This window comes from Mixophyes fleayi, chromosome 8 (genome assembly GCF_038048845.1).
Source record: "Mixophyes fleayi isolate aMixFle1 chromosome 8, aMixFle1.hap1, whole genome shotgun sequence".
NCBI classification, from domain to species: domain Eukaryota; kingdom Metazoa; phylum Chordata; class Amphibia; order Anura; family Limnodynastidae; genus Mixophyes; species Mixophyes fleayi.
Genome location: NC_134409.1, coordinates 117,706,478 through 117,733,439, shown reverse-complemented (window position 1 = coordinate 117,733,439; position 26,962 = coordinate 117,706,478). Strand labels below are relative to the sequence as shown.

The 26,962-nt window shown below is 40.9% G+C and overlaps 1 protein-coding gene across 4 annotated transcripts in view; it reads right to left on the bottom strand.

The window, feature by feature from the left end:
- The window catches only part of SLMAP (sarcolemma associated protein), an 87,902-nt gene that overhangs the window by 47,172 nt on the left and 13,768 nt on the right, over nucleotides 1–26,962 (bottom strand). For all 4 annotated transcript variants that reach the window (XM_075183271.1, XM_075183272.1, XM_075183273.1 and 1 more), the window contains exon 2: nucleotides 1,698–1,845. In XM_075183271.1, the coding sequence (XP_075039372.1) occupies nucleotides 1,698–1,845 (148 nt within the window). The remainder of the gene's footprint in view (nucleotides 1–1,697; nucleotides 1,846–26,962) is intronic.

Here is a 26,962-nt window from a genome sequence, read left to right as displayed (position 1 = left end):
TTAATATCCCCTCTTGGGGTAATAAACCTACCCAGCAAATTAGATGGAGAAAGGTTAACACAAAATATCATCACTGTATTGAGTCCTATTAAACCCACTTTCATCATCTAAAATTGAGTTTTTCAGGGCTCTGAAATCTTTAATTTTCTTTATTTAACTGCGCACAGCAAAGTCAAATCCATACACTATACTAGTTTAATGCCACCCCTCTGTACCGGCTAGTGGCAAGCTTTGTCACTACCCCAATAAAGCCACACATCCCTTTCCAGTAGCCCATTGCCAAAAATGTTATACTGTGAGGATTATCACACATCAATAAGATCAACAGCTCTGGGAGTAGATAAAAGGATTTATTAGAAAGAGATACAAATGATGACTTCTGGAAGCAGATTTACTGGGCACAATCATCTAGACACTAGATAAGTCCTATAAAAGATTATTATACATTCATCCCTAAATATTTACACTAGGGCTGGATCAATCCCATTGATACTTTCCGTCTATGACAATGGATGCACACTACCCCAACTTGGCTCCTAGATTTGCAGCCTATGTCCTGAATCAAACGTTATTTCCACCACCCCTGCATTAGACAGATACAAAGCAATACAGGGTTGTAGCCCTTTGTATATATCTGGCTATATGTCATAATTACATATGTGCTACATAAAAAGCACACAAATTGCTTTCTGTATCCCATATACTGAACAAACCCAATAAAAAAAATATTGCTGAAAAAGGAAAAAGAAAAAAGAAAACACAAACAATCTCTCACACTCAATGGTTGTAATCAAAACCTCACAAACCGGTGGTAAACAAGGGAAAGAATCATTAAAGACCAAAAAAATAAAAGTCAGCATAGCATCTATAAACATAATACTATTTTAATACATCAAATGTAAAGAGGTTTTTAAAAGAAAAAAAATAAATCTAAACTTTGCAGCTATCAGTATAGACTGCAGGACTGCAATATAGTGGTTTTAATCTGCACCAGGCACTCTTAAAAAAATCAGAAGAGGGGTTGACCATCAGCCGCCTGCCATGAAACCCTCGGATCTCCGGCCGAAGATGGTCATCCAGTTGATGTGGGGTAACAATATGACCCCAACCGAACCGAAATTGAAGTCCTGCACAAGTCGGGAAGAGCATGCTGGGTAAGAATGGTGGTGAGCATAATTGAAGCGAAAGAAAAAAAAAAAAAGGCAGCATTTACTGGTCCTTTAAGATTACCAGATCGCCTGACCAACATGTTTAAAACCCCTGGCAGGGTATGACTTGCAGTTAGGTCATGAACAATCCATCATGTGAGCACTGTAGGGAGGTAGGGAACAGGTCACTGACAGCCTTAGACATGACGCCAGATGCTGACTGGGTTTCATTAGAGAATTCTTAACAAGATCTCATGTTACTGTGGAGTATACGACACTGTAACACTGCCACCCTCACACTACAAAATATAGAACTGCACAGTGACAGAAGATATAAACTAACAAGATGCAAGAGACGTAAAGGGAGACTCTGGCATGCAAGTGGATGATGACCACCTTGTTTATGTGACACTAGCTGGTATTCAGCCAGAGAGAGCATACAAGGTTTGGAAACCTGGGGTTTGGGAACAGTTGGGTTTTCAGGGACAGAAGCCCCAATAACAAGTTAAGATCTATAACAATGTCTATGAGAAAGTGCAGCCCACATACCTTTCCTGGTGTTTTCCGTTACATCCACCCCAAATTGAATGATATCACCCGAGAGAATCTCACATGGCGGGCTTTCCTCCGACCCTCGACTCAACCTCTGGCTGTTTATGAAGGTACCATTACTACTCTTAGTGTCTTGAAGGTAGAACTGCAGATAAACAAACAAGTCAGTCAATAGAAGACAGGCCAGGGCACTTTACAGTATTTTCCTGTAATAGGAAAGAGACACAAACAATTCCTGTACATTAGACTGTATGTGAACACTATTGTTGGGGGCATCGCAAGCTGAAGACCCAACAGTAGAGCAATACTCTGCTAAATAGGATCCCAAGGAAATACAGCACATACAATGCAAAAATGTTTTACAATACCAAAAGATACAACAAAGGAATATGTTTATTAAAGTGTAGGAGCCATGAAGGCATACATAAAACAGCGAGAGTCTAAGAGGTTGCAGGATCTATACACACTAGGGGGTAAATGTATCAAGCTGCTAGTTTCCAGCGGGTTTGAAAAGTGGAGATGTTGCCTATAGCAACCAATCAGATTCTAGGTATCATTTTGTAGAATGTACTAAATAAATGATAGCTAGAATCTGACTGGTTGCTATAGGCAACATTTCCACTTTTTAAATCCGCAGGAAACTCGTTGCTCAATACATTTACTCCCAGGATTAGATTGCAATATCGTATCGGTTACATGTAGAGCCTTCACTTGTATTGGTACACAGAACCTAAGGGTAACAATCAAATTTAATAAAATACAGCTTAAATTGTGCAATACCAACAGAGTAATGTACCAACAGTGTAAATTATATATAAACCACCAAGAGCTCAGAGAGCTTTGACATGACTGTAAATATGCTGATAATGAACACGTCTTCGTCACCATTTAAACACATTCTATTTTCAGCTTTTATACATATATTAGCACCACCTTTGTTAAACCGTTTTGTGCAGTAGATTATATTATAACCGGATGGCAAATTACAACCCGTGATTATATCAATCCTATATTAGAAAGGTTAATCAAATACTTCAGAGTTCCTGACTACATAATATCACCACCTTTTATTTATATAGCGCCACTGATTCCGCAGCGCTGTACAGAGAACTCATTCACATCAGTCCCTGCCCCATTGGAGTTTACAGTCTAAATTCTCTAATACACACACACGGGTCAATTTGGAGGAAAGGCACACAAACAGGGGGAGAACATACAAACTCCACACAGATAAGGCAAGCAAGTAACAGGTCACAGAGATCTTTTCATAGCAATAGACACTGTTTATTTTGCAAATTTGTGTTGTCTCACAAAGACTAAAATACTGCTAAACACCAAATAAAGCTTTACAAATATACAGGATGCACTAAATCTGTAAATCAAAAAACACCCAATTTACACATGATTGTAGTGCAGAAAAAAAGTATTCATTTCCAGAAGTGAAAGTTATAGACAAATGATCAGAGGCCACACTTTTAGTATGTAAATTAGGGCTTTGAGTCTGCTGAGCCATTTGTGAGACAATATACTTGTGTGATTACTAAATGAGGAACACCATACACATCTGTTATTTACAAGTGCTTTTATCTTTCTATTACTTAACACTCACATGGAGATTTATTTAAAGCGTTCAACTCATTTTATTGGTGCCAGCAGTGGTTTTAGTAGCTGAAAACCAACTAAAAAGCTGCGAGTACTGGCTTCACTTACGGCCTTCACTTGTCAAAATACAACAAAAATAGAACAAAAGAGAAACTAACATGAAGATTGCCGATAATTTCCATACACAGTTCAGCACGTGGTTAGATATATCAACCCCTGATGCCACAAGATTGAGGTGCCAGGCCGTTTCATTCAGCTTTACCTCTTACAAGGCCTGTCAAAGCCAAACGTCAACGGGTTTAATTTTACTTTCAGAACGCACAAAAAACGTAAATCAGTATCTTTCATTCATGCATCCTGACTGCAAGATAGAAGGGCTGTAAAAACAAAGAGCTGCCCCTTAATTAGCATGGTTTGCGTCAGGCGGGCTTACTAATTGCATGTTATTTTACGTATCGGCGCTCTCCTCCAACAACCTTCCACTTATGCCTGATGAGCAATTCTATAGGATCTAAAGGAAGCCAGTTAAATTTAGAACGGATCGCTCACTGCACAGAGCGATGAGGTACACTGCTAAATTTAGTAGGTCTAATGCAACACCCTCAAGAACTCGCACATAATGCACTCAGGGGGTGAATACAGCAAATATACAGGATTACAGACACACACTTAATAGAGATTGTAATTTTCAAATGTGATCATTAAATGCATTTAATTTAGTTTTTTATTAAGCAAACAAGAAAACAAACAAACTAAAAACAAAACACTAAGGACACAGAAAGCAGCACAGTACTACAGCCAGCAGTGAGTGTTAGACCACTGACCAACAGTCCTGGCAGGTGTGGGCAATAACCTCCAACATTTTTCAATATTATTAAAGTATTACAACTGCCCCCACCCGGCTACCTCTTATTCCACCCGGCTGGCAAAGTTTTCTGGCAAGACTACACAAGTTACTCATGTAGTGCAGGTCTGGCCAACCTGTGACACTTCAGGTGTTGGAAACTACAAGTCCCAGCATGTCCTGATAGCCATCTACTGGCAAGGCATGCTGGGGCATGTAGTTTCACAACACCCTGAAGTATCACAAATTGTCCAGGCCTGGACTAGTATGATGGACCAGAATTAAAATGAAAGAAGACTCTCTCTCTCCAGCTATATATAAACCTTTCTTCTAGGGAGTTACATTTTATTCAATTCTAATTATATATATATATATATATATATATATATATATATATATATATATATATATATATATATATATATTTTGGTGTGCTCGACACCAAACCAAGCAGACAGACAGTAATACTTCACGAAGACTTGCTACACCATAAACAGCAGTCAAGGTCCAATGCTGTCAGTGATCATTTACCATTTTAAACAAAGACATGAAAGTTTTCAATGACAGAATTCAGTGGAACAAGAGTGCAAATAATATTTATATAACAGATCTCAGACAATACCAATATGACTCATTCTGTGCCATTCTCACTGTATGATAAAATGCCGGCTTCTATCGCTGCAGAATTACACTATGGATCCATGTTACTCACGTTCTCCGCTCACTACCTTCCCCAACATTACACTGAGACCCCCCCTCCCCCCCTTAACAAACATTAACAGCAAAGCCAATAGATCACATCTCCATACTCATCCTACTGGACCTACTGTCACTTTCATCATCACGGATCATCCTCTTTACTGCAACATCCTTCACTCCTCTGTCTTACGGGACAGGTCTTTCTTTGTTCACTTCCTACCTATCTGTCCAACCTCCTTATTTTTAGCTCAGCCTGTTCCCACTAAATGGTAAGCTCTCAGGAGCAGCACCCCCACTACATATTCACACCTGCATGTCTTGGGTTTCCCACTATCTGGCACCTTACAACCCTTCTTACGCATCCCTGTGGAGTCTCTCGCCCTGCTCATTTGCATGCTGGATCCGCTGGCATTAAACAGAAATCCGCCAGGATGAGACGATGGAGACGGACTACACGACAATACATGTCTTCAATTCCCATACACAAATTACTGGCAGCAGAGCTTATTCTCTTACAAGAGAACGGATATTACTTCTCATAATTTTGAAACAATTATCCTTTTGAAAGATCCAAAAACAGTATAGAAGTAAACACATAAAAAACACAAGTGATTCTGGTTACATATTAGCGCGCTTGCACTACGTACAGGAATTCTCCCCCGGAAAATTTTGCCAGCCGGGTGGCATTAAGAAATAGCCAAGTTGGGTCAGTTATAATACTTTGCAATAATATTGAATAATGTTGGAGGTTAATGGCAGCACCTGCCAGGACTGGTCAGACTGGTGGTCAGTGGTCTAACGCACACTGCTGGCTGCAGTGCTCACATAGTGCCTGTTTTAATAGGGGAAACAATGGTCTATTATATTATAATGGAACTCTCTTGGGCTCCAAGAACTGAATGGCAAAATAAAAACAGCCGGGTGGAGCACCCAGGAAATAGGTGCTGGGGAGAGCACTGTACGTATCCACCAGGAGAGCGTGAAGACTGCTCCTAGCAAAACAACCAACCTGATCCTACGGTGAAGCAGGAAAAAACCCAAACAAAAACAAACAGGTATAAAAATGACAACAGCTTTAAATTTCTTAATGCAATAATAAGCTATTCACTTACTGGTTCCATTATAGTGTACCTGCTATGTTTAAATATCCTTTTGCAAGTACAGACAGGCAACCTATCACTCTCCAGCTGTTATGAACTACAAGTGGAACGTTTGCACCTTAGTATAATCACAAGTTGCACAGCAGCAAGTGACAGCATCCAGAACAACAAGTTCAATATATGAACTTTGCTTCATATAAAAGGACACCACAGAGAGAAGTCTGGGACTTCCCATTTGTCTCCATTCTCCTCCTCATGATATCACCCTTATCCTCACTTACAAAATCACAGCAGTAGTCCAATCACTGTCTCCCACAAGATCAGCACATTCTTCTTCTGAAATACCATGTGCTGCTGTGAACATGATGGTCTGATTAGCTATGGGATGTTCTTTCCCTGCCCATCAAGCTTCATTAAACAAAAGTAAAATGTGGGGCCCTGCTGGCTTGGTAATTGGGAAGCAGTTTGGAGGTCCTACTCAGCATTCGTAACCAATACACATGAAAATGAACAGAGTCCCTCCTGGTAAGACTACATGGTCTGCTGTTGAAATGACACAATGTGTATTGTTTATACAGAATCAGACATCACTACATATACCACACCAGTGGTGGAAGTGAGCAGGTATACGGTGGTACGCCATACCACCACTTCTCCTACTGCCTTCATTGTAAAACGATCAAATTCCATTCACATCTAAATGTCCACTTTGACCACTGCACCACGCCATAAAGCCATCTAGTGAGAGAATCAGAAAGTCCTTTCATGGCAATCAAGTAATTACAACATACCATGGATCTGCATCTACCACACTGAAAGAATAACAGTTTCTATCAAATACTGTTTAGATCTAGCAATTTACAGACTGTTCACCAAATAGATTCCTAGTTCATGGGCCAAGAGTCTCAAAGGAGAAACCACACTGATAGCAACTGCAGATACACAAGTGCAAAAACCTGGTTTATTTACACCGAGTAGCTCTCCACTTTCCCCAAGCATTTAACACTACTGCCAAAATAATAAACTATGTTCTATGAACTAAAAGTGTATCCACTTCACTTCCTCCCCTATTCTATATCACTAACATAATTTAATAGCTGTATTGAAGCACATGTGGCCCAAGGGAAAGTTGAACTATAGAACAGAGTGCCAGGTACAACAGAACAAGGAAATCCACTTCATCATTGGGGAAAAATTCAATCACTGCGCTGTGTCAGTGCAATTCCGCCAGATTATATGTCACAAATGCACATTTACTTATAGGGGCTCCCAGCATGAGATGTACACACAATATTTGTGCATTTCCTGGGGTGTAGCTAGCTGTCAGCAGTCTTAATACGGATTTATTGGGTTCTAGTCATTATGGTTTTCAGAGGTTAAAAGGAAAAAGATTTAAAAATAAATAAATAAAAACCCTAGGAAAAGCCAAAATTAAACTAAATCACTCCAGATGATCTGATATAACAAGCCAATAAACAGGGATCTTAAATAATAGAATTACCATGAAAATTTGATATTTACACTTAATACACTCTGGTGTGCAGAAGCAAAGAATATTAGATGTGCAAATACTGCATGCCCTCAAATATCTATCTATCACACACCCCCACAGAAGCACAAATGTAACAGCTCATCTTTCCTACACCTTGTTGGGAAGGAACGAGCGGACAGAAGTAATGGGGCACAGTACTGCTTACAGCAGAAGGGAGATCAGTAAGGATTGTGTGCATTGGTATGAAATACTCCAAAACATAGCTACTACCACTAACAAGAGGGTCACAGACCAAAGAATTCATATACAGCAGGTGAAATAAGTATTGGACACATCAACATTTTTCTCAGTAAATATATATTTAATATGGCTATTGTAATGAAAGTTACACCAAATGTCAGCAACAACCCTTGCAATACACACAGGCATAGAAATCAAACCATAGATGTCCATAAATTAAGTTTTGTGTAATAATGTTAAATGACACAGGGGAAAAAGTATTGAACACATGAAGAAAGGGAGGTGCAAAAAGGCATGGAAAGCAAAGATACCAGCTTAAATCTATCAGTAATTAGAAAGCAATCCTGCCAGCTGGTTCAGCCACAATTGATGGCCTATTAAAAGGTGTCTCATTAGGAAGATGTCACACAAGAAACATCTCATGATGGGTAAAAGCAAAGAGCTCTCTCAAGACCTTCTCTACCTTATTGTTGTGAAACATACTGATGGCATTGGTTACAGAAGGATCTCTAAACTGCTGAATGTTCCAGTGAGCACTGTTGGGGTCATAATTCGGAAGTGGAAAGATCATCATGTCACCATAAACCGGCCACGACCAGGTGCACCTCGCAAGATTTCTGACAGAGAACTGAAAAAAAAAAATCAGAATAGTTGTCCAAGAACCAAGGACCACTTGTGGAGAGCTTCAGAAAGACCTGGAATTAGCAGGTACAATTATTTCAAAGAAAACAATACGTAATGCACTGTACCGCCATGGCCTGTATGCACGCACACCATGCAAGACTCCTTTGCTCAAGAAAAAACATGTTGAAGCTTGTTTAAAGTTTGTTGCACAACATTTGGACAAGCCTGTCAAATACTGGGAGAATATAGTGTGGTCAGATGAGAGCAAAATTGAACTCTTTGGATGCCATAATACACACCTTGTTTGGAGGAGAAATGGTACTGCACATCACCCCAAAAACACCATACCGACAGCGAAGTTTGGAGGTGGGAACATCATGGTGTGGGGCTGTTTTTCTGCATACGGTACTGGCAGACTGCATGTAATTGAAGGAGGGATGAATGGAAAAATGTACTGAGACATTCTTGATAAAAATCTGCTGCCATCTACCAGGATGCTGAAGATGAAATGAGGATGGACATTTCAGCAAGACAATGATCCCAAACACACAACCAAGGACACTCTCAATTGGTTTCAGAGAAAGAAAATAAAGCTGCTAGAATGGCCGAGCCAATCAGCTGACTTGAATCCAATTTAAAATCTATGGAAAGAACTAAACATCAGAGTTCACAGAAGCCCACAAAACCTTCAAGATTTGAAGTCTATTTGCGTTGAAGAATATGGCAAAATAACACTTGAGCATCATCACAATTTATTTATATAGCGCCACTGATTCTGCAGCGCTGTACAGAGAACTCATTCACATCAGTCCCTGCCCCATTTGAGCTTACAGTCTAAATTCCCTAACACACACAGACAGACAGAGAGACAGACAGAATATGGTCAATTTTGATAGCAGCCAATTAACCTACTAGTATAGGGTTTTTTTGGAGTGTGGGAGTAAACCGGAGTACCCGGAGGAAACCCACGCAAACATGGGGAGAACATACAAACTCCACACAGATAACGTCATGGTCGGGAATTGAACTCGTGACCCCAGCGCTGTGAGGCAGAAGTGCTAACCACTTAGCCACCGTGCTGTCCAATGCATGCGACTAGTTTCTCCATACAGGAGGTGTCTTGAAGCCGTCATTACCAACATAGGCTTTTGTACAAAATATTAAATAAATTTCAGGAAGAGTGTTCAATACTTTTTCCCTGTGTCATTTCACCTTATAACACAAAACTTAACTTATGGGCATCTATGGTTTGATTTCTTTGCATGTGTGGATTGAAAGGTTAGTTGCTGACATTTGGGGCCCCAAGGCAGGGATGAGGGAGCCAGGGCCCCCCACCTCTGCATCTGCAGCGAGCACCATTATCTCCAAGGGCCCCGGTGCACATCACCTGACGCACCAATGGTAGTTCTGCCACTGCTACAAAGCAACATTACAATTTACTAACAGCTGAATGACGGAGTTTTTTTATTTTATTAACAAACTTTATAATTTGTGGACACAGTGCCTCATGCCTCAATGAGCTTCCTGCACTGTGTGTTTAAGTGATGGATGTAATTAAAAATAATTTACTTTTAGCAAAAAGGTTAAGGGTTGCAACATAATGAGCTGGTGATGCCATAAAACTGGCCTCTTGCAGCCTTTTGTATGTAGTGTGCCCTACCGGTCAAGCCATTGCAAGGAAACAAATATGCCACTGTATGCCCACAAAAAAAGCAGTAAGGTACAGTAACCAGGTCAGTTATTTTTCTGTTCCCAAATCCAGCTTTTACTATACACTTTCTTACGTAGCATGCATGAACTGTCCCAATATCTTATGGTTGTGTGTGCACCAGATGTGCTGGAAACTCTGAATTTACCCAAGCTATTTATAGAAATGACAGCATTAGTCAATTTACTTTCAGTTCACCAACAAGCGCTGTAAACCAAATTATATAAAAGGTCAGTCTGGAAACCGTTCAATTTATCTGTGGCCTTCAATATCCACATTGTGTTCACAAGCAGACTGGATTTAATTCAATAGCTTCTATGTAAACTGCCCCTTGACAATGGTAAGCAGCCATCACCAGGCTCATATAGAGAGGGAATGCACCATCAATACATATGAAACACTTTGGCACTTAAGGTTCTTCAGAGATCCCCGCAGGGAGGAGGCTTGGGGATTCCTGCCTTCCGAAGATACTATCTCTCCGCCCAGTGTGTCTTATGGTCTAGTCCAGGCCTGGCCAATTTGTGGTTCTCCAGGTGTTGTGAAACTACAAGTCCCAGCATGCTTTGCCAGTAGATAACCAGCAGATAGGTGGAAAGGCATGCTGGGATATGTAGTTTCACAACACCTAGAGAGCCACAGGTTGCCTACCCCTGGTCTAGTCTGATAGAAGCTAGAGTTTGATCTAAAATAGAGGTCGAGGGTCTGGGGCTGCTCTCTTTATCTTCTCTCCTGTGGCTCCCAAGATCTCGTCGCCCCAAACGCTTTTTACTACATCCAGTTGCAACACATTCTTTGTCCATTTGGGACTCATCATCTCAGAAATTTGGTCTGTCGACTCATCCCTCCCGGTCATACCGTTATTTCCCCAGATTTTCTTTCAGGAATTCATCCTAGCTTATTTCTGCCCTGACACTCGCTGGGAGTCAGTTATATCAATCACCTCCGCAACTTTTCCTCAATTCTCTGAAATTCAATCACATACCCACATTCCTTCAAAGCACTTTTACCAGTTTCTGCAACTACGTCACTTTCATAGCGCTGTCAAAGACCGCCTGTCATCCCGCCCCCTCTCTACCTTTGAATCCCTCTGCTTACACCAATCCTCAACAAAAGGTCTAATCTCTACGCTCTATTATGAGCTTGCTTCTTCCACCTCGAATCCTAGAGCCCCCCACGAATTAGCCTGGGAGCGGGACCTTGGTGAAGAGCTGTTATATGAAGAATGGTCTGAGATTTATGAGAATGTTGCCTCTAGTTCTATCTGTGTCAGAATTAAAGAGAACATCTATAAGGTGCTATACCGCTGGTACTACACGCATTCTCGTCTCCGTGGAATCCTCCCTGACTCGTCTGACCTGTGTTGGCAAGGGGGGGGGGGGTGCTCCCATGAGGGCACGTTCCTCCATATATGGTGATCGTGTCCAAATCTGTCAAGCTTCTGGGTTGAGCTCAAAGGCTTAACTCAATTCTTCAGGTGGACATTCCCCTGGAGCCTAAACTCTTCCTCCTCCCTGTGGGAGCACCCTCAGCATCCGGACATCAGAATAAATTAATCAAGCACATTCTCTCGGCAGCTACTTGTCAAATAGTGGCAGACTGGCGACTGTAATCCCCTCCCTCCATGCAGTCCATAATTAATAGAGTCTGGCCAACTCAATGGATGGAATATATACCCGTATTTGCAGCTCCTCAAAAGCCTTCACCAAGGTCTGGGACCTGTGGTTATCCTTCCTACAGGCGTGTTCACTCTTTACATAACTTCGTTCTATTACTTCATTTCTTTCTAGGACTTCTTCCTACTCTTACAGTGAATCTAGTCACTTATCCCCCCCCTCCCTTCTTCCTCCTCTCACACTCTTTCCTCCTCCTGTTCTCTTCCTCTTTTCCTTCTTCTCTATGTACAAAAACTCTGGGTCACTCATTTTCTTTATATCTACATGTTTGGTTGACTTGGCGATTGCCATGTTTTGCGCTGGTCGTAGGCTGTGAGATTCTCGGGTACTTTCAATAAGTGTATTCACTCTGTCAATCGAAATCTTCTGTTAATGTTACTTTGCAAATATAAAACTTAAAAAAATATATATATATTTTGGAAGAGGTGGAGAACATTTTTTTTCTTACTGTCACTATTTATTATCGTTTAGGCGCCACAAAATTTTCGCAGCGCCGTACACAGTACAAACAGTAGACTATACAGGGTGAAACAATACAGAACATTGAAGATGATTCATATAAAGGTGCGTCTTACAGCACAATCTTACCATTTCACTTTTACTGTGCTGTTGGGGGGACCCTGCTCGTTCCACCACCTAACTCTCAGTGCAAGGATTCCTGCTTGCCTTGTCGCTCACCCCCCCCCCCCCCCCCACACACACACTGCCTTTTACATGCAGAGCTGCAACATTTTTAAAGTTTTTATGCATCAAGCATTCACATGAATCCGCAGAAGGTGGATCTAATTCCTTATTAGGCAGAGAAGTTCAAGCCATTTAATGTATAATTGTGATTCTATTTATGGGATTGTGTGGAGTCCCATCTGTATGTAGAGTAGAGTGTGTGGCCTCTTTTTATTTGACTATGACATAAGTGAACAGGTTGCAATCTCCAACCAAACCAGCAGATTATGGATCTAGGCAGCGGTAAATATTCCAAAGATCCAATTGTTCATTCGGTCTGCACCCACATAACAGTGGGAACACGTACAAGCAGGAGACCATGGCGCAGTACAGTCATGGGGACACTCCTTAGAAACAGAGAAGCTTGTAAAAGTCTCAATGTGTTATCTGTAAACTAGACTTATTTCCCAAGTATGGGAAGGGTGGTGTAAGATTCATTGTGTACCTAAATCAAACTTTCTTCTATAGGTCAACGGATCTTAAAGCTGTGCCATGGTGCGTTTTACTTATATGGAACCTGACGCCCCGCCAGCATAATCATCAATAGGACACAACTCCTGAAATGCCAGCAACTACCATCGTAAGCTTTGTTAAGAATAAAACCACCAAGAAGTTGCTATAAGGCAGCAATGTCCGTTATAAGAAGCAGGAGTGCAAAACAAAAAAACGTGAAACACCTGGTAATTTTTGAAGCATCTTATATATGTGGTAACAGATGTATAAAAAGAGGAAATCTTACATTCAGTGATTTTACTTTCGAAAAGGAGCTCAGTAACAGACAGGAAAGCAGCTGATGACAGTATAGTGTTAAATACAAGAGGACCATAAATATACAATAAAATAAAAATATATATCTGCTTAATTGTGCTCACACAGGTAATTAGATACTAGACAGGGCTCATATAATCAGTTTGTGAAGTTAGTAGGTTATGCCTTCCAGCTCTTTGCCTGCACAGTCACTTTCTATACCTGGCCACACCCCATACACACCTGATCACTAGGCCACACCCTCACTGCGATTACAGTGTGACAGTATGATTACACCTCAATAAAACCAAGTCAGCAAGAATATTTCCATACATCAACTTCAAATACAAAGCAGACAAGAAATAAAACACTGGGTTAAGTAAATAGGAAGCTTTAACAAGTAAACCCAATGTATCTCAGAGTGTTGATAAACAGCTTACTCACCCCAAACCGTACTATAGTTCACGTAGGGCGAGATCTGCCATAAAATGCCATCAGCAGCTTTCCAAAAAATACAAAAAACACAAACAGGTTCTCCTTGGTGACAGGTCCACTTTAAACATAACACTGGAAATATGATTTGGGTGGGGAGGTGATGAAAAGGTAGACTGTCCTTTAAACATAGTTAACGTCCATCAATGCCATGAAACATAATGGGCACTGCTGCGCCTTGGGAAAACATCTTCGCTCTTGTTCTAGAATTGTTGGCAGGTTGACAAAGATCAATCTCACTCATGTCAGCCACTTATAATACAATGATCAATTCTGTGTCCTGAAAAGGACCGACAGCTGATGGAGAGATCAAGGATTACGGTCCATACCGTTGCTAAAACATGGACACAGCTTTTCATCAGGACACAAGGTTAAAATATTAGCGAAAATCCCATAAGCTTACATGCCAAGACAATAATGGGGTTAGGACAGCAGTTCCCAAACAGTGCACCGCGGATCCCTGGGGTGCCGCGGCCAGGGCCTGCGGTGAGTGGGGTAGGCACCAAGAGCCCTCCCATCTACCTGCCCCCCCCCCTCCGCTTGTCCACCAGAGGGCCACAAAAAAAAAAAGACAAACTCCTCCCTGCTCCGCTGCACTGCATGTCGGGCGTGACATCATCATGCCCGACATATTTAGTGGAGAGCAGTGCAGCGAGGAACAAGAACACAAAACAGAAGAAAGGGTAAGTAAAAGGTAAGAATATGAACGGAGGATAAAGGGGGCAGTGCAAAACAAGGATAACGGATACTTTTGTTGTAGGGGTACATGGTGTAAGTAGAAGGGGCACAGTGCGATTCTGTGACGGGGCACAGTGTGATGGAGATACCTACTCTGCATTTATTTAAACAGCATTTTTGTACATGTCATTTTTCTTCCTTTACCAATAACTATTACCACCTTTATCTTATACTTATAGATGTACATCACGATATGACTATGTGCACATTTTTTCTGAAATGTTGTATAGCTTTTAAAATGTTTCAAAAAAGTCATTGAATTAAAAAAAAATAAAAAATGATTCTCGTTCCCTAAACACTCCTATATCTTTTTATGGTGCTTTATGAACAACTTGTCACTCCTTTAAGTGAGGTGCTTGGAAACGAGATACATTGTAAAACATAAGGCCACATTCTTTATGTATTGAGTGAGATAAGCGCTGGTTAACGTAGGCATCGATGGGCGCTGGTTAACGTAGGCTTCGATGGGCGCTGGTTAACGTAGGCTTCGATGGGCGCTGGTTAACGTAGGCATCGATGGGCGCTGGCTAACGTAGGCATCGATGGGCGCTGGCTAACGTAGGCATCGATGGGCGCTGGCTAACGTAGGCATCGATGGGCGCTGGCTAACGTAGGCATCGATGGGCGCTGGCTAACGTAGGCATCGATGGGCGCTGGCTAACGTAGGCATCGATGGGCGCTGGCTAACGTAGGCATCGATGGGCGCTGGCTAACGTAGGCATCGATGGGCGCTGGCTAACGTAGGCATCGATGGGCGCTGGCTAACGTAGGCATCGATGGGCGCTGGCTAACGTAGGCATCGATAGGCGCTGGCTAACGTAGGCATCGATAGGCGCTGGCTAACGTAGGCATCGATAGGCGCTGGCTAACGTAGGCATCGATAGGCGCTGGTTAACGTAGGCATCGATAGGCGCTGGTTAACGTAGGCATCGATAGGCGCTGGCTAACGTAGGCATCGATAGGCGCTGGTTAACGTAGGCATCGATAGGCGCTGGTTAACGTAGGCATCGATAGGCGCTGGTTAACGTAGGCATCGATAGGCGCTGGTTAACGTAGGCATCGATAGGCGCTGGATAATTTAGTTGACCAGTACTTGTTGCAGACAGATGAGCTATCATTAGGGGACATACTTTGTACATATACAGCAATACTGTAGCAACACTGTAGTGGGGTGTCACCCTGCACTGTTCCTGCTATTTGTGTGGTGTTGATTCTGAGAAGTGCAACTTTACTTCTCGTACAGGAGCTACACAGGATTTGACTTGAACTAATAATATTTTTTGTGATTGTTTCAGGACAGAATTATTTTCTCGCACAAAAAATGGAAACATATTTGAACACTAGAAAGAAGCATGCTAGTGAGGAAAATGAGTTTAAGTGTTTCTGTCCTGACCTAAATACTTATTACGTTATTTTGACCCAACTACTTAAAAATCGGTAATTACTCGGTGCCTTGAAACCCTAAGGGTGTCTCGAACGGAGAAAGGTTTGGAAACCACTGGGTTAGGACATAAAATGGATCATTAAAAGTCTCCATCTATATCTGCGAATGTTACCAGTAAGCTCTTTATATAGAGACTTGTATTTTAGGATTTCTGGCTTTTTTACTGTAGGGTGGAACAGATAATGTAGAATTCAGGAGCCGGAAACTCAGTCAAGTCTAGAAGCCAGTAGGACCATTTAAGGAGCCAGGGATAATGTGCATCCATTATCATCAATACAAAGTGCTTTTAAAAGTTAAGCACCAGCAATAAATTCTTATTTAGTCAAACGGTTGCACAAATACTGTGCTAGGAACAGTTTTGCAGATAATTAATGGGCAACAATTTCTTACAATCACGATAATTGTTTAAAGGTCGTCCAAGTACCGTGATTTCTTTGTCCTACGTCCATAAAATGTTTTCTGCACTTGTTACAAGTGCAGAAAACATTTTATTTTTTCTTCATTAACACCCATAAGGGGCAGCACCACCCCTGGGATGTATCCATACCTTCTTGTCCAGTCTTCTTTGGGTAATGAGTATGCGATAGGCTACGTCTTCAGGAGTACAATCAGACGCACTGTAGTCATACACATAAATCTCTGCCACCAATGATACATTATAAGGTGAATACTTTCCATAAAATATATAAATGTAAGACTGGGGCTAGACTGAGGAACAGGGAGGACAGAATGCTGTTTTAGGTGTTAACCCAACAGATCACATCCTATGAATCTACATTCACCTGCAGATACCATATAACGTACTAGAGACCTATTACTGGGCAGAAGGATAATCCCTGAAAAATATAATTCGCTCTGCAATCCACTATTAGGCTATACAGGTACAATTTTCAAAGCGAAGTATGATCATATAGTTAAGAAGGACAATTAGGAAAATTAAGCATCAATGCATTCGTCCAGTTAGGAGGATGACCACGATGAGGCTCAGACCATAACTATGCTGATGATTAAAGTCAGATGTGGAAGTTATCTGATAGACTCGTCTTTAAAAGAAAATAAAAAAATAAAAGTCTAAAACAACATTTACTGTGCACTTGTCCCGACATCACTACAAAAATCTCTCCCTCTGCCTATAAAAATGGATCTGTCTAATTCTCATATACAACAACTTTAGAGAACTACTTTCCTACAGTTAACTTGTAGGAGCACACAGTATAAGACAATATGTAAAGGAAGCCGTATATTCTAATTAGCTCAGAAAGGTTACTGACATCAGAGGTCATCACACAAAGCAAACATCGGCAGAAGTCTGAATTCCAGGGTTTTGTCATCCAGCTAACCTGCCCTATGAGAACTCGTATTTCTAGATATGTCAAAGTCATGCTGTGATCTGTAAAAGTGTTTCAGTAATTTTTGTTTCATAAGTTTTCAAGCATATTTTTAAAAAAAAAAAAATAAAAAAAAAATATTACGACAGCGATTGTCTAGAGAATAATAAAGAAAACCACACAGTCCAGAATAGAACAGGCAATATAACCCAAATCGTGATATAGCTTTTACAAACATATACATAGGCAAGGGATGGATGAGGCCATGTAGTCAATGCATCTAATATAATATATATACATATATATACACATATATATATATATATACATATACACACACACACACATACATATACATATCCATATCGTATTAAACAATTTAGGCACGTATGTAAAATCCTATTCCGGGCACACAGCAATATACACACGAGGAAATAAAGTGTGGCATGGACGGGTTAGCTTTAAAGTTAAAGCGCACATATTTATAGATCTCTCCCTGGTCATTGTATCAGGTGCGACAAGGTTGTCAATCTCAATTGAACGTGTGCAAATATACATGCGCATATATATATATATATATATATATATATATATATATATATATATATATATATATATATATATATACACACACACATACATACATACATACATACACACACACGTAGTGTTCTCCCCAGCACCTATTTCCCAGGTGCTCCACCCGGCTGTTTTAACTTGTCACCTGGCTCTTGGCGCCCAACAGACTTCTATTGTAATGAAAACCATTGTTTCGCTTATTAAAACAGGCTCTATGTGAGCACTACAGCCAGCAGGTTGCCTTTTTCAATACTATTGCAGAGTACTACAACTGCCCCCCCAGTTGTATATACAAAACAACATTTTGACAGATTGAAAATGAGTCATATTGAGCAATGTGTGTTTTCTGCACTGTGACAGTATTAAGGAGACGTGCCGGAGTCACATAACCAACATGCTACAAAATAATCACTACAAGAGCAACCGACACACAAAAATGTAGGACTGTAACAGCAACACTCCCAAGGTTATCTACAGCAATTTCCTAAGAGTATAGTAACAGGTTTATCCCGGATATGCGACTTGCTCGCTGCCAACAGGAAAGTCATTTATACAGCCCCCGACACACGTGGAGTTTATTTAAACCATGTCCGAGTGGGAAGCTCTAAATTAGAGATATTCATTAACCAATGCTAGGAGACCACCACTGTCTGGCTTACAGTCACAAGTACCAATGTATTTCTGTAGAACATTCTCCAAGACCATGACAATACCACACCCAGTATTTGTTTGTGTCCTGGACAGACAAGCACGGAATAAAAAATAAAAACAGGTAACTAGAATAAGTTTTGATTATTACTTATTACATAAATATAATTAAGTGAGCTGAATTCTCTTTATACTGAAATATAACTTCATATTTACTCTTGTAAGCAGAAAATAGAACATTTTATACAGTTCTGCATATTAATACGATGATGTAATAGAATTGTCACAACTAAATGCCAAGCACCACTGCCTAATGTAAAATAGCATAAAATTTACAGTATGAAACTTATATAATGGCATAAACTTGTACCCATTTTATCGTAAAGTCATGAAACTCTGATCCAATAAGAAAGTAGTCAATGTGGGCGTGATATTTATATGTTAGACAGTTATATGATCGACACAGTAATATAGACAGGGTTGGAAAGCCAACAATAACAGCGACAGTATTATTAGGGATGTGAATGTGCACAATAATATCCTTAAACATATAATACTGCACACATATGAATTGTCGACCTAATGTTAATCGACTTTCTGACTGTCGACGAAATGAATGTCTAGCCGTGCACCGCACACACAAAGTGTGACATAAGCTGAGAAGTTGTACTGTGCTCATCAGGTTTGACCCATTAACAGACTACAAGATGAAGAATCCCAGAAGCCAATGAGCCTAAAGAGTTAATGTGGCCCCCTAACTCTGAGGAGCCATTTGTACTTATGTCAGTGAACGTCATCATCCCCTCGCCCCTCCTCGTTACCAGGATCCTGCTAGCCCTGGAATGTGGCATTATATTGTCTACCCAGGTGGTAAGCAGCTCATTATACGCGGATAATCTATGGGCCGTAAACATGCATTCATTCCAACTGCAAAAAAATACACACAATATACTCCTTTGGCAGTAACCTTTCCTCCCCTGATCAGTGACAGGTTCCCTTGGCATGTGAGTGAATGGGAGAGGCTGCACACTGAGGTATGTTCATTTACATGTCCTGGAATAATGAATAGACACTTCAAGGAGGAAATGTTCAAACAAACAATGTAAACGTGTATGTAGCAACAGTTTGTAGTAATGTAGCAATCGCCTCCTTTTCACATGGAGTTTATACCAGTAGAAGTCATACAGCATTTGCCAACTAACTCCATGACAAAACCACTGTTACACTGAACAATCTGTTATCAAGAAACAGGCCATCATCATCATTTATTTATATAGGCCATTTGTTAGCAGCAGATAAGTGAGGACATAAAGTTCAGTTACAAGAGATTCACGGCCGTCTGGGAGACCCTGTAGCCGTAATGCCACTAACATAGTGCTCTTATTATAGGGGTACTGCTATTTCTACAGGTATTCCTTACAGTCCGGCATAACTGTTGACCTGGGCCCATAACATGTTCATAGCTGATCATTTAGGATTTTGTACAGGTGTTTTGAAGTTAAAGATTGTTTTTATTAAAGAGCAAAAACTTACAAACGGCTTCTAATCTGGGTACACACCTATGCAACCATACTTCAGATGTAATGTCTAACTATTTTACCAATGATTGAAAATCTCGATGAGCACACTTACAAAATTACCTTTAGATCTATGACAGCCATCTTTCATAACCATCTGTTGAAAACACAATGATTCATCATTGATCGTGATTTGGTATGATAAAACAATCGTAGAAGCGACTGCAGTATCTGAACAAGTGGCCATGAATCGTGTGATCAGCATAATTGCATAGGTGTGTACCCAGTTGAACCCTGCAGTAAGACATCTGTCAATTATCAGATTTATATTTCCCATACTTTTTTTTTTCTAAACTTTATTATCAATGTCAGCTAGAGACAATGCTCTATATTAACCTACAAATCATTAACAGTAAGGTAGTAGTTACAGAAAGTATAACAATAAACATTCTGTAATCGGATTCCAAGTTATTGGCAAGTAAGCAAGTTATGGTAATGAGGTTCCCTCTGGAGAGGGGGCACTCAGTCCACTAGAAGCGCTGGATCCTAAGCCAGCGAACAGTTTGAAGGGTTCCTCCCAGTGTCTTGAGCCCAGATTTGTGGTAATGGGGATAGTGGCCCCCCCATGTTCATAGATTCTGAAGACTTTACCACAGTTATGTAGAAATGCGTCCTCTCAATGGCTTCCAAGCAACGCTCCCTGGAATATAACACCTTAAGGACATTTCTCAGGCAAGAAATATTTACAGAATAATAGAGCAATGCAAAGGAATACCCAATATTTTTTTGCATTTCATACAGAAGGAAACTAGAAAGAAGTAAAAAGTGCTAAAATGTCAAAGGTAGTTCTGGCAAACAAATCCAAATGCCTTATTCTACAAAACTTTGATTCAGAATAGACTTAATGGTACAACCTTCTAATTATACCTTGCATACAAGAGCACCCACTTGATCACAGTGAATAGTACTGCTGAAAGTAAGAGGTCACATCAAAAACAAAGCTTAATCCATACAGGTAAAATATTAAAAACACATTCACCTTCCTACTAATCACACAAAGTGCAGCCAGCACATGACAAGGCACAATAGCAGAAAGACCAGTTATGGTTCACACAGGCCCCCACAGGTTAGATCTAGGCAGAGATCAAGGGTTTGTATAAACTGCACTCACTATTTGGCAAACATCTTAACTGGCCCATACAATGAAATGTTGACAATAGACAAACACATTCACAGGTAACGCTGGTTGGACCATAAATGCAGCATGTCCCATTGTCCTGTAGCAATGGCCCATCCAGTGCTCACTCCGGACACTTGTGTAATATCAGCAGTTCTTTGTTGGGTTCAACGATCCTTATTTGCAGAGTTCATTGAGCTGCTTGAATCAAGTGGTGAAAGCCACTCAAAGTGAACATACTGCACCAACAGAAAAAGTGACCGGTGAATAATCCCTGAAGTATCAACATAAAATAATTTATTTTCCAATATAGCGCCACCAATTCCACAGTGCTATACAGAGAATATTCGCCAATCACACCAGTCCTTGCCCCTCTGGAGCTTAGTCTCTATTCCCAAGCACACAAACAGACTAGGGTTAAGTCTGTCAACAGTCAATTAACCTACTGGTATGTTTTTGGAGCGTGAGAGGAAACCAGAGCACCCAGAGGTTAACCATGCAAACATTGGGAGAACATACAAACTCCACACAGATAATGTCCTGAACGGGAACCGAACTCCTAACCCCAGCGCTGTGCGGCAGAAATGCTAACCATTGAGCAACATGCGGGTCCAACCTTGCTTTATCACTATGAGCTGATCTACTGACTAGTGCTGTGTAATATTATTTGCAATTGCGGACAGACATGGCAGTAGAAAAAAAGAACCTACATGATGTGGATAATTTATGATTCTGCAGACTCAAAGAAATAACAGTACTATGTCACTAAAACAATCAGTTATCTCTGCAGTCAAATGTTTCATACAAAAATTGTATTTAAATGCTGGGAAGAAACAAACATATTATATACAAATGATAAGCGGATTTGGGGAAGAGAACAAAGTGTTTTCGAGGTTTTGTTTGCGGGAAGACCAATCAGAAGTCACAATGTCTGCAATGGCAGCTTCTGATTCCCTATATTCAAGATTTATGTCCAAACTACCAGGTCCGACAGGGCAGCTGTGCTCATCGTCTGACCAGATTTACTATCCTCCTCATCAACAGCTGACAGATCAGTGATTCTTGTGGGCCCATAAATGCAGCAATCTGGCCAGCCTAGTCTTGAAAGACCCAATTGGCTGCCAAAATCAGACCCTTATAAATGACGGTTCAAATGTCACAGAATCTGAAGAACAAGTATTTATTTAAATAGAATGGCTCAACCTAACAAAGTACTACTATTCCCACACATGCAGTTATGTAGGTTTGTCAAATAAGCTAATAAATGTTTTTTTTCAACTATTTGTACACAAACCAGAACACTAAAAACTCTATATTGTGAGAAGGCAAAAGATTGCTTAATTAAGGCTACTCAAACCCGCCTAGCGATGCAACGATTTTTTCAAGGAATGAATGGTCAAAATGATTGTTTAAGCTTAATCATATTTCTGAAAGATCTTTTTATTAAATCACAAACCTTAAGCGCTTGTGTGTGGCACGCACGCAACGATAATCTCATCTATTCCCATAACCTGTATGAAGAAACTATGGTACGTTAAGAGGTAACTGGTATTAGAAGAGGATAATGAACAGAATACTGTAAAACAGTGGAAGTAAAAATGTTTTTTTCCAGAAAAATTAGCTGTTTCCTCCCCCCCCCCCCCCCCCAAATGCATGTATTTAACCCCAATAGGACACGGATCGCACGTTAGTGAAAAACATAAACCATCAATTGTGGCTAGACAGGTTTAGAGCTAGTTACATAAGGAAAGAACACGCACATACATATTTCGCTAGGAGATACTTCTTAAGAGGTCAAACTGCTGCATTCTACTCAAGACAACATCCAGTGATTCAAGGCCTGTACTTCCTTATAGGAATCTGAACAGCCTCCAAGATCAGCAACATTTTAGCAGTGTCCTCTTTATAGAGAAATTTAAAAGTTTAATGTCATGCTCTTACAACCCAATACGATGACTGATGATTGACTAACACTAGTTCTGGTATTCCACTTCTGCTGCCCACCATCCACCACTCTGCAAAAATTTACACTGGCTCCCATATCCTTCAGAACCAAACTGAAATACGCCCCCCCCCCCCCCCCAGTCATTACCAACCCCCCTTCATACGTCTGGAACCTCAACTTGAAATCTCTCCTCAAAATCAGCTTAGATCTGCACATCACCTACTCTAATAACCACCTCCCACCCCGCCTACCAGACGTCTGCTTAAACTTTTCCCCAGCAGGTTCTTTAAAATATATTAAAGCCTCAACTCTTTACTAGAGAGCCTACTCATCTCACATTGGTAAAAAAAAGATTAATGCTATACAGGTAGGATCATTTGTGAGTGCCCCAAGCTCACACCCCACCGATCTTAACTCGGTCACCTGATACAAATCATCAGTGAAGTAATTGTACCAGATTCCTCCTACCACTACTGATCACAGGTGTGTGTCAGAGAACACCAAAACTAACCAAATGTGTAATGCTACTAATCAAATAGCCACTTCTTGGAGAGATCCTGAACCCCCTTGTTGTTGTATCAGTCATCAGCTGTTATGGCGGTGGTAGTCATTGGTGCGATGACCTTACAGACATGAGTAACTGCAACAAAAGCATGCCTATTGCTGTAATTTGGACAAGTAGGAAATAGCGACTTACTGAAAAAGTGACAGAGGTATAATGTTTGGGTTTTTGTTTTTTTTACAAAGGGTTTAACATTATAGAGCTGCTGAGTCCTCGCATTGTCCCCTTAATACTAGCAATGCAACTGTTGCTAATAGAAGTTGCACCACTCTGAGTGACATGTTCTACAGTCGGGATTGACAGCAGGGTTGCCAAAATACTGCGCTGTCACTTTTTCTGTAAGACGCCATTTCCTACTTGTCTGCATTATAGCAATCGGCATGCTTTTGTTGCAGTTACCGATATCGCGCACCCCAACCAATTATAGATAAGCCGTGGACCAGATGCACCTCTCTGTAGCCGGCCACTGTGGTTTCTTTTATATTTAGATGAATACTCTAAACGCTCACCTGGAGAACTGCCCCCGCTCTTCATGAAGAATTTCACACCACGCCCATGTCCATTCACTTGGGCAGTTGTCTTATATTTGACAGTAAAGTGTTACTGTAATTATACCACTTGAGATCATAATAAAATAATCTATTGAAAGCACCTACTAAGTTCTCAGCAAAATAATAAAGTTATCTGACAACCACTGAGCTTTCCCACCAAGAGTGTAACACTGTTCACTTTGCCAAGTACCCCTTCCCCCCCCCCCATTCACCTGAACCTTGATAAAAACTTGAAATCCAGCAGGGAGGGGAGAATTGAATGGTCAGCACAATGCAAGTTCTAAGCAGGTAAATTACAAAATGTGCACAGAAAAATATTGCATCTGTAGTGAAACATAGTACATTTATATATTTAAGTCTATGTAAAATATTAACCACCAATATAGTGTGTATGTATATACACATAAGAACAAATGGAGATTATTCACAACTGAGTACAGATGACACGCTTGAGAAGTCTTATTTCTAGACTATGAACCAGTCAGCACAATAGTGTAATGAGTGGCTTTGTAGCATCTGTACTTACCAAGCATAGTATCGCACAGTCCAATCACTGCAATATAACCCAGATTAAAATCAAACTTTCACTAAACACTTAGCGAACATCAAACTGATTGCCCTATGTAATAGCTCCAATTTACATTATGGTATTAAAGTCACCCTATACACTGAAATCAGTAGTTCTTTTTGCGCTCACATTTCACCGAGATGTGACGACCATGTATAAAACCCTATACATGCGTATATCATCACCTGATCAAATGTTTAAATACAACCAAGTTGCCTTGTGCTGTGGGCACCTATACAATATTTGCAATCATTTTACAATACTCTTTTCAGCAAACTTCCATATCTTGCATTCCTTCTATTCACCCCTGGCAGTGGTTAAGGCTCTACGTATAAACTTTGCAAGCAACAAGTACCTTTAGGTTTTTCCTCCCTAGAAATGGCAGTTTTAATAACTTGATTCCTAGCACCAAGTCAATATTAAAGAAATATCCAGAGAAAAAAAAAAAAGAAAGGTTCAGAGGTTCAGTGATGGAGCTATGAGACGCCTGCGTATGGATAAACACATTACACGGTTTGAACTTTTAGCCTGGTACACGTGAGCCATGACCACAGGCAGCCGAGTCTCCAGGGGAATTAGGAAATGTAATACCGGAAACAAATCGGTGAAACCTCTGCACTTGGAAACCAACGTAAAATGAAGTAGTGTAAATAAACATCAGTATTTTGTCGTCATCTGAAGCAAAACAGGAAACAGCCAAGTGATTAGATCAGAGTCAGCACTGGGACCAACACCGTGTACAGCCGAATTCAATCACACGCAGCAACAATGTTTCTTGTGCTCGGTTACAGGGAATGGGTTTCAAGACCAAGAGAGGTGATGAGCGATTCCCAAGCACGAACATGGGATTGCTCTTCTGTATTTTAAGCCACAACCTCAACCAAACACTATAATTAAAACACCAGACGTTTTGCATACACTATTTCTTTTTCAAATTCAAACATTTTTCCTCATTATGCAAATATTGTCAAAAGGGAAAAATTATTTAAGCGTTTAAAGAAAAACGGAGGCCATTTCTCTATATTTAAGGATAAAATGGGAAATACCTAAACAAAACAAATCTGATCAGCCACAATATTACAACCACTGACAAGTGAAGTGAATAACATTGTTTATCTTGTTACAATGGTTTCTATCAAGGGATGGGATATATTAGGCACAAAGTGAACAGTCAGTTCTTGACGCCGATGTGCTGAAAGAAGCAAAAAATGGACAAGCGTTATGGACGGAGCGTTTTTGACAAGAGCCAAATTGTGATGGCGAGCCGACTGGGTCAAAGCATGTCCAAGAAGGCAGGTCTTTTGGGGTGTTACCTGTATGCAGTGGTTGGTACCTACCAAAAGCGGTCCAAGGAAGGACAATTTTTGAACCAGTGACAGGGCCATGGGCCTCCAAGGCTCATTGATGCGCATGGAGAACAAAGGCTGGCCAGTCTGCACTAATCCCACAGAAGAGCTACAAATTGCTGAAAAAGTTAATGCGGACTCTGATAAGGTGTCAGAACACACAGTGCATCACAGCCTGCTGCATATGGGCCTGCGTAGCTACAGACCGGTCAGGGTGCCCATGCTGACCCTTGTCCACAGCCAAGCACCTACAAAGGGCATGGGAGCGCCAAACCTGGATCATGGAGCAAAGAAAGAAGGTGTCCTGGTCTGACGAGTCACATTTTCTTTACATCATATGGACGGCTGGGTTTGTGTGCATCGTTTACCTAGGGAAGAGATGGCACCTGGATGCACTATGGGAAAAAGGCAAGGTGACAGAGGCAGTGTGATGGTCCGGGCAATGTTCTGCAACATTGTTGTAGACCAAGTGCACACCTTCATGGCAACGGTATTCCCCGAGGGCAGTGTCCTCTTTCAGCAGGAGCATGCGCCCTGCCACACTGCAAGTTCAAGGTGATGACTTGGCCTCCAAATACCCCAGATCTCAATCCAAACGAGCATCTGTGGACTGGAAACACAAGTCCGAGCCATGGAGGCCCCACCTCGCAACTTACAGGACTTAAAGGATCTGCTGCTAACGTCTTGGTGCCAGATACAACAGGACACTTTCAGAGGTCTTGGAGTCCATGCCTCGGGTGAGAGCTGTTTTAGTGGCACAAGAGGACCTACACAATATTAGGCAGGGGGTGCTAATGTTGTGGTTGATCAGTGTATAACTCTGCACTGTACTGTTACAAAGGAAGTTTTAACGGTTAAGGGTTAACAAAACAGACGCAAAGACTGACTTCACGTACAGACAGGTCACATGAAATT